General features: G+C 39.9%; 1 protein-coding gene across 7 annotated transcripts in view; it reads right to left on the bottom strand.

The window, feature by feature from the left end:
* Window positions 1-9,252, bottom strand: part of PCNT (pericentrin) — a 105,324-nt gene that overhangs the window by 38,167 nt on the left and 57,905 nt on the right. For all 7 annotated transcript variants that reach the window (XM_035901404.1, XM_035901396.1, XM_035901407.1 and 4 more), the window contains 4 exons: window positions 7,162-7,332; window positions 5,088-5,240; window positions 4,308-4,478; window positions 2,937-4,052 (listed from right to left, as the gene is read on the bottom strand). In XM_035901404.1, coding sequence (XP_035757297.1) covers window positions 2,937-4,052; window positions 4,308-4,478; window positions 5,088-5,240; window positions 7,162-7,332 — 1,611 coding nt within the window. The remainder of the gene's footprint in view (window positions 1-2,936; window positions 4,053-4,307; window positions 4,479-5,087; window positions 5,241-7,161; window positions 7,333-9,252) is intronic.

Here is a 9,252-nt window from a genome sequence, read left to right as displayed (position 1 = left end):
GTAAAAATGATGGAGAGTGGCTTGGCAAGCTCCTCTGCCAGCTCCTTCAGCATTCTCGGGTGGATCCCATCCGGCCCCATAGACATGTGGATGTCCAGGTGGCATAGCAGGTCATAAACTGCTTCCTCCTGGATTTTGTGGGGTTTATGCCACTCACCATCCCCATCTTCCAGCTTGGGGCGGGGCAGGGGGCGGGGCTGAGTACCCTGGGGATAACTCATTGGGCCATTGAAGACTGAGGCAAAGAAGGTGCTAAGTATCTCAGCCTTTTCCTCATCCTAGTGGCAATGTTCCCCCCTTTGCATCCACTAGGGGATGGAGGTTCTCCCTGGCTCTCTTTTTGCTGTTAATGTATTTGTAAAAACTTCTTTTATCATCTCTTACAACAGTGGCCAGGTTACAGATGCCATCTTTATAATTAAATTCTTTTCATTCTGTGAAGCGTTCATAGCCTTTATCTCTCCCTGCATTGTGTTCAAAGGATAAACTTTTTTTACAAGCCATTTCCATATTCACGTAGATCGTATATTTTCCATACATTCTCAAATTGCATCTACAGTAACTATGATTTTAATGTTGTGTGTGCACCTCACACTGTATATGCATTTTACATGACAAACAGCATAAATAATGAAGTTGGTTGGAAGTCACACATATTCCGGTAATGTAAGCTTGTAACAAATAATCATTACTAAGGTGAGGTCAAGCAGCTGTACTCTATTCTGTACAAGAGAAAGACTGTTACTGCATGTGATTTCCACCAGGAAGATGATAACTGAACTTCATGAGTTACTGTTACTAATAAGTGGCTATGAAAAATTGAAAGAGACCTATAGAAACAGATAGAAAACACAGCCAGTAAAGCTGGTGTATAGTGTATTTGGTTATGGCAGTTATTTATGTTCTTTAAACAGGGATCTAACAATCACTATCTATATAAGCAACACGGTCCAGTAGACCACTACACTGAAGTCAGGTGGCTAAGCTCTGATGCTGTGTTGTATACATATATTCAATAGTCTGATCTAACATCATTCTGCATAGGTCATTCAATGCTGTGCTCACTTGATCCCTTTTTTCTGAGGGATTTCTGAGACAGACCATGAATGTACAGTATCACCTAGGCAAATGGCACTGATCCAAACTAGAACTTCTAAGCAAATAAAAATACAAACACCAGTAATGATCACACTTTTTGCATAGCTACACTCTTCATTTCCACTTAGAAAGTAAACATCAGTGATTTTACATAGTAATTATCCTATCATTTCTCTAAATAAGGAGAGAGGACAATGGAGTATTTAGTATGTATCTTATTTAAATTACACATCAGTGTAGCTCAAAGAGAACAGATGAAAACCTAATGAAAATCCACTGTTATTAGTACATTTTAAAACTAAGAACTGCATCCTGTTGTGATTGCTGGGCTATGAAACGAAATGGGAAAGTAATATGAAACATTCTGTAACATCACAGTAACTCTGCAAGTAGGTTTTTACCATTAGTGATACCGCTATTAAAGCTCAGTTATTTTGCCTATCTTGGAAATCCAATAATTCTACCTACAAACCATCATTTCTACCTGCTGCTGAAAAGCCATCTTCCCTTTCCACAACAAAGGGGCAAGTAGTACAGTGTAAGTCAACCACCTTGTGTTTTAATACCCATATTGTAGTGCCAATCAGGACCCCCAAAATCCACATAAACCTGACACCTAACTTTTCTCCTTCCCTGTGCACTCAAACTCTTTTCGTATAACCCCTCTTACCAACACTTATCACCTCTGTAAACCAGCTTTAAAAGACAGTAAGTTGATATATGACAAACAACTACAGCTCTCTGAAAAACAGGTCATCTGGGACCTACTGCTTTCCAAAATTAAGTAATTTAATAAAAGTTCATATTAAGTTTTCTGGAGCAAATGGTTCCAGAAAAGATTCAGAGTAAATATGAGGAATAATCACAGTAAAGATTTCTAAAAAAATATGATACACGACAAAGTATTTTCAAGTAGTTCTCCAAGACAACCATAAAGCATGGCAAACACAGTCCTAGTAGCCTGTGGTGGGTTGACCTTGGCTGACTGCCAGATGCCCACCCAGCCGCATTCTCACTTTCCCTCCTCAACAGATCAGGGGAAGAAAATAAGAAAGAGCTAGCTTGTGGGTGGAGATAAAGACAGGGATATCACCTACTAACTACTCTCATGGGCGAAACAGACTTGACTTGGGAAATATTTATTTAATTTATCGCCATTAAAAATGGAGTTGGATGGCAAGAAGTAAAGACAAGCACTGAAAGAGCACCCCATCCCCCCCTCACCTTTTCTCCCCGGGCTTAATTTAACTCCTTCGTTCCAAACTCCTCTACATCCTCCCCCCTGCAGTGTGAATATTTGCTCCAGCACCATCTCTCTCATGGGCTGTTTCTCACACTTTTTTCCCCCCTCACTCCTCTGCTGGCTGTGTGATGTTTTGTCCTTTCTTAAACACATTTTTGCAGCAGTGCCATGTACATGGCTGACTGGTTCAGCTGTGTCCTGCAGTGGAACCAGCTGTGCCCAGCATGGAGCAACCCCAGCCTTTTCTTATAAAGGCCCATCTGCAGCTCCCCCACTGCCAACACCTTGCCACCTACATCCAACACTTACTTTTGGATCCATGCCCAAAATCATATCCAGCTCAAGAAGACTTACTGGTTTCCACGGATCCTTGGCCTGTTCTTAGACCTTGCAGGCATGTACCTCTAGCCACTGCTGGAGAGACTACACAAAGATAGACAGACCTTTCAACTGACTCACAGCCATTTTTATGCCACAGTATTTATCTTCACTCTTTCTTACAGCACTGAAAAGATAAGCTATAGGGCTTAATATGACACATAAAATTGGATTATTTTGAAAAACAAATAATACTATTAAAAAACAAATCACATACCAGTTTTTCAGTAGGGGAAGCCAGTATTGCAAATGACTGATCAACATTTGCTTCCAGTTCTTCCAATTCCTCCATTCCTTTAAGGGCTTCATCTTTTCTTTCTTTCTGGCAGAAAGGCTTGAGGTTAGTCTCTTCACAATCACATTGCTCCTTTGACTTGTACAACTTTAACTGTGAAATAAGTTCACCTCTTTCCAGTTGTAAGGCTTCAAGCTCTTTCACATATGCCTCAATTTCATCTTTCAGTTTTGCATTACTACCTTGCAGTTCATTGATTTCTCTCTGATAACCTACTTCTTTCTGACTCAGTGCTTGCACCTGGAAATCAAGTCTAGAAACTTCTAACTGAAGACTATAAACATCTTGAGCCTGACTTGCATGTCTCTTTTCCAGCTCTGTTTGAAGCTCTGCTGCCTTTTTTGGTAAGTACTGCAACTTGCTTGTATCAGTTTCTCTTTGATCTGCCATTGTCTTCATTTGCGTATCTTTCTCTAAAATATTTGCTTCCCTTTCTCTCACAGTATCATCCATTTCTTGAACGTGGGAAGTTGTCAACCTTGCTTCGACCTCTCTCTGAGAAAAATGTGTTTGGAAAAGGCTGTACTCTTCCTGAAGTGCATTGTACTGTAGTCTCAGAGAGGTCAGCTCTGCAACATGCTGCTCTGACGACTCTTGTAATTTTTGGCATTTTTTCTCAAAAAATTCCACTTCCATTTTGAACTGTAATTCCTTCTCTTCCAGTTGCTGCTGCAGAGCTTCTCTAGCAGTTAAAACAAGCTCTAGTTCTTCCTGAAGTTCTCTCACTCTGGAGAGCAGCAATGCATTTCTTCTGTTTGGATCAATATCACCCTGACAATCTACCAGTCCCTTCTTCAACTCATTCTGAAGGTTTTCCACTGGCTTTCCCAATGCAAGTTGATAGAGATCATCTTGGTTGTCACTAACTTCATGACATAGTGGTACAAATTGTGCCAGCTCTTTTTGAAGCTTCTCAATTACTCCATGGAGTTGCTCTACCTCTTCATCTTTGTCCTTACACAGCCTTTCCTGGTCACCACGAAGGTGCTCAACAAGTGATCTCAGTTCCTCAATTTCAGATTTTTGGTCTTCCACAGCCTGAGGAAAAGGATAAGGTCTGAATGTTACTGTATGTAGGCTGAATTACTATTGCACAGAGTTTAAATTGCATTTTTCTTCCAAGTCGTGCAGGCACACACATTTAACAGCAGGAAAAATTACACACTTCAGCTGGTACCTACTCGGAATACTCTCTACTTTAAGAGAATTATCAAATAGATTTCATTTACAGGAAGATTCTGTACAGCTTGCTTCCCTCAAAATCAAGCAAAGACATACAGTAAGTACCCTTACCTTATTCTCCAGAGCATTCTCTAGCTCGTGCTGGAGCCTCTTCATCTGCTCATTCAAATGATCAATTTCTTGATTCTTTTCTCGAAGTAGTGCTTGTGGGAATGACACAGGTAAGGAATCACTAATACCCAGGTCCTGATTTTGCTTCACTTCAAGTTTTGTTAGATCCTCCTGATAGGAAAAAACAGCAATCTTATTAGAAAGGACTTACTTTCTCTACTTACTTTCTCTCCCAACCTAATGGTCAAACAGAACTAACGGCTTTATTTAAACATTCTCCTCCTTACTGTGATGTTAAAGAACTCAAGAACACAACTACAGCTAATTTGTTTAGATTTGTACCACTGGATTAGATTGCCACAACATTTCTCAGCTTTCAAGGTAAGGTATGAACACTAACTGCCAGACTGACAACCAACCAATTTTTTAACTTGTAACATTTGCTATAGATGTAGAGGTCAGGAATGCACACAAAACTGTGTAGTTTGTCATTACCAACTGACAACACTGTAGTACATAATCTGTCAGGGCTAGAAAAAAAGCTAAACTTTTTATTTAAATCAAATGACTGTAGAAGATAATGCCATAAGCATCAACCTAGAGCACTGGGGGCTTTTTGTTCTATGATAACCAGCATTAGCCTTGTAACGGTAATGCAATATTCCCTTGACCAGAGAAGCAAACTAAGTATCTGTAACATCACAAGATGAAGACCACAGCACTCAAGAGAGAAGGTCTCTGAAATTTTACCTGGCACACACTAAAGCTAAGGAAACCTACCTTCAAGTGTGCGTTCTCTAACTGAAGCTGGCTGATGCTGGAAGCGCTAAGGTTTTTTTGCATCTCTAACTGCAAGTTCAGCTGCAGTATCTCCTCATTTTTACTGTTCAAATTATCTTTATATTGTTCTAGTTGGTCTAACAAGCTTACAATCTAAAAAGAGAAAATGCATAGTTCTTTAGATTAAGTCCTCTTAAGCAGAAAAAAAACCCCAACTTCATTCATCACCTTACTTATTGAGACGAAGTAACTTCAGCAAGTCCTATATTTAAAATCCAATTAGTTTGCATTAATAAAATACTTGAGACATAAAAAGAGAATAAGAAGCTAGCGTCCCAGCTCCTCAGCTGCAAAACCAAAGTACTACAAAGGTGGTTTTCCATTTTGTTTAAAAAAAAAAAATCTAACTGCTCATAAAAGATGTTAATCTATCTTCTGACCAATCAAGCTGTACTTGGCACTGGTGAGGCCTCCCCTCGAATACTGTGCTCAGTTTTGGGCCCCTCACTACAAGAAAGACGTTGTGTTGCTGGAACGTGTCCAGAGGAGAGCAACAAAGCTGGTGAGGGGTCTGGAGCACAAGTCTTGTGAGGAGCAGCTGAAGGAACTGGGGTTGTTTAGCCTTGAGAAGGAGGAGGCTGAGGGGAGACCTTATCACCCTCTACAGCTGCCTGAAAGGAGGCTGTAGCAAGGTGGGGGTTGGTCTCTTCCCCCTGGTAGCGGGTGATAGGATGAGGGGAAATGGTCTGAAGTTGTGCCAGGGCAGGTTTAGGTTGGACATTAGGAAAAATTTCTTCACAGAAGGGGTTGTCAGGCATTGGAACGGGCTGCCCAGGGAGGTGTTTGAGTCCCCATCCCTGGAGGTAATTAAAAGAAGGGTAGATGAGGTGCTTAGGGATGCGGTTTAGTGGTGGGATGACAGTGTTAGGTTAACGGTTGGACGTGATGATCTTAAAGGTCTTTTCCAACCTAAACGATTCTATGATTCTAAGCTTTGACCACTGATGTTATCTGACGTAACAATAGGAGACATGTTAGCATTTGATGTCTAATGTAATCACAAGCAGTTAACATAATCATCATTTTCTTCCTCCTAGAAGATAGAAAATAGCACTGCAGTGCTAATCCCAGTAATGCAGCAATCAAAGTTTTTGAGCATTGACTCTTTCAACCATAAAAGAGTCAATAACTGAACATTTCTCTGTAGTTGTTTGAAGCTTGAGAGCAAAGAGTTATTTGGACACACTGTGATCTTGCCATCCACAGGTTTTATCATCTCTTGCCTTAACAGGTAGTGAGGTACAGGGGCTTTGAGAACGAAAAAGGCTTAGGGGCTCCTGAAGTTAGACTTCATAAGAGAGTCCATCTGTGAGAAATTAGTTTTTATTATCTTACTGCTCTTGAAACAATGGTGTACAATTAAGTGGAGAATAACCCACATTCTTCTTTGCACATCCTAAACTGGACTGTATGTTTGTATATTACAGATATAATAATCATTATGTAATATTACTTAAATATACAGTGGGGGGGTGTACACATCTATGCATGTAAATCCAATAAAAGTTTTGAGTAATGTGACCAATTACGCTAAGTTTCAGCTTAGCCTGGTGCAAGAATTCATCACTAACATTCTCTGGCTCACAAAACAGGGAAGGTCAGATGACACCGTTATGGGTAATTGTCCTTTCTGTTCTTAAAGGAATTATTGCTCACTCTCAAAGTCAAACAAAAATATTTCTACCTTCCACTCCACTTCAACTTTGGAAGGAAAGGAAAAATCAGTTTACAACAGATATTGATCAGTCTCAACGTTGATGTGAATCATCACAAGACAGTTTCCAGTAGGAGGGGAGACGGATGGACAGGGGGATGGCAAAACAGAAAAAAGCAAGAAAAAGGAAGGTCAGTTAACACCAAAGCATAAAGAATACCAGGTAAGGAAGCACATTTAGTACAACAGTAGTCACTGGGGTTTTGAATGGCTTATATTCCCACTTACAAGTTTGCACAAAATGTTTCTGCAATTACATGAGTGACTCAGAAGTCTATAGGACCCTACCAAAACTCTTACCTCTCTCTCTTTCGTCTGAAGTGCTTCCTGCTCTGCCTGTAACTGCTCCTTCAGCACTGGGGCAGAACTGCCATATGCTGGTACTCTGTGCCTCGCTTCATCCAATTTAGACTGTAGGGCAGAGATCTGAATGAGATTATTGTACTGTTGCTCTTGCAATGCCTCTTTATCCTGCAAAATATTTTTTTTAATGTTAGAATTAATTGTTGTCAATATACACACCCATCTAACCAGAACAATCCTGCCAAAATAATTCATCATCCCTGACAAACCCCAGTACAGTAAGTACATAAACCCAATAGCCTATAAAGAAATAGGAATTCAAAATTCACTTAACTCACTTTTTAGCACACTTAAATGTGGCTTAGAAAGGGATAAAAACTTAACAACTTCTGAAAATTTAGCAATCAGTGATATATTATACTTTCTCAATGACAGCGTTCTATGTATTTAATAGCCTAAACATCTTGTTCTTGCAGCCATTTCCAAATTTATTACAAACCATACATTTGCCAAGCTAAATTTAGTAGATGCAGACTTAATTTAATTTAAGAGATGGAGACTTTTGGGTAGATCAAAAACCTACTACAAATATATCAAGTCAGAACGTGAAGCACCAGCACTAAGTTTCTGTCACATCTGTGGTCTGTCAAACTACCACAGTTTTATTTATTTTAAAAACTTCTCCTTTGGTCCTCTTTCTCTCTCAGGAGCTGGGTCAGTCCAAGGAAGAAAGCTTCACTTGGGTAGTTGTCCAAACAGCAGGCATAAATATCTGTACTTAATATAATAAAGGAAAGCTGGGCAAGAAACCTAAGGCAGTAACTGCCTCTGCTTTTCAACACTTATAACCCTTCCGTTAGAGCTATGGGGAGAATTTTAGACTCATCATATAACTTGCCAAAAAATTATGTAAAATTTGACCATGTTTTCTCTAATCAAGACTAATTAAGACCCAGAGTACATGGATAGCATCTTCTGATCTTAAAATTAAAGAAGCATCAATTAAAAAATAAATTACAAAGTTAACACTGTATCGCAGTATCAAAACAGCATACCCAAGAACAGGTATTTAAAACAGTTCATGTCTATACTAAATAGGCCATCTGATTTCCACCCTCTAGCCCCCAGCCAGTCTCTGCTGGCTTTCTGGACAGCTCTCAGGGCAGTCCAGGGACACACATCGCACACAAGAAGAAAGGAAGTTATAGGGGAGACAGCCAGTTAGGGTACAAAGCCATGTCATTCACACCTAATATCACTGGCAGGATGAAAAACAAATGTAATAATTATGACAGCATCACCTGCACTTTCTGGGTAGGAAAGCATGTATTGCAGAAATATTTTTGTTTGTCCTTAAGAGAAAAATGAAAACGTTTCTTGCCATCACAAAAAAAAGCCCTATATTAACTAGCCCCTTGGGTGTCCTGCTGCCATACATGAAAAGACACACATAACAATAAAAACCAAGCAACAGAGCCTTTTTTTGTTTTCTGTCAACTAAAAAATAAGGAACTACCCACACCATTTTAAAGTTAATCTTTATCACTGACAATAAACCTCCAGTACCAACGTGGAAATCCAGATTCCCGCAGAACTGGTACCTCAGATGTTCCTGCATTTACTAGACAGCAGATCGACAAGTGTGGCATAGCTATGGTATTAGCACAGCTCTGCACACAAGGTTACATTTCTCCTAGCATTCTCCAGTTGCTATGTTCTGAGGTTGCCACTGTGACCCAGCAAAAACAAGTGGCAACCCAGGCAAAAATAAGAGCTTCATGTAATGTACCGTCACTGTAAAACCTCCTTCTGGATGCCCACACAGATGTAGTCTAATGTGGTATCATCTTTCACTGATACCAAAATCCATAGAATAGCAGACTCCCTAGATGAGCCCTGTTTTCAAGGCCTCAAGCCAAAGGATAAGCAATCTTCCCAGCACAACCCTAACCAGAAGTGTCAATGTTACATACCAACAACCTGAACAATTGAAAGGAATTGGACCAGGAAAAAACAGATCTGCTCCATGCACATGACAGCAGGATAAATGGATCTGTTAGCTGTAAGTTTAAGTCAGCTTTCTTCACA

The sequence above is a fragment of the Egretta garzetta genome, unplaced genomic scaffold (genome assembly GCF_000687185.1).
Source record: "Egretta garzetta isolate BGI_Z169 unplaced genomic scaffold, ASM68718v1 scaffold721, whole genome shotgun sequence".
NCBI lineage: Eukaryota > Metazoa > Chordata > Aves > Pelecaniformes > Ardeidae > Egretta > Egretta garzetta.
The sequence above is the reverse complement of the archived record's forward strand: the minus strand, read 5'-3'. Positions and strand labels throughout refer to the sequence as shown.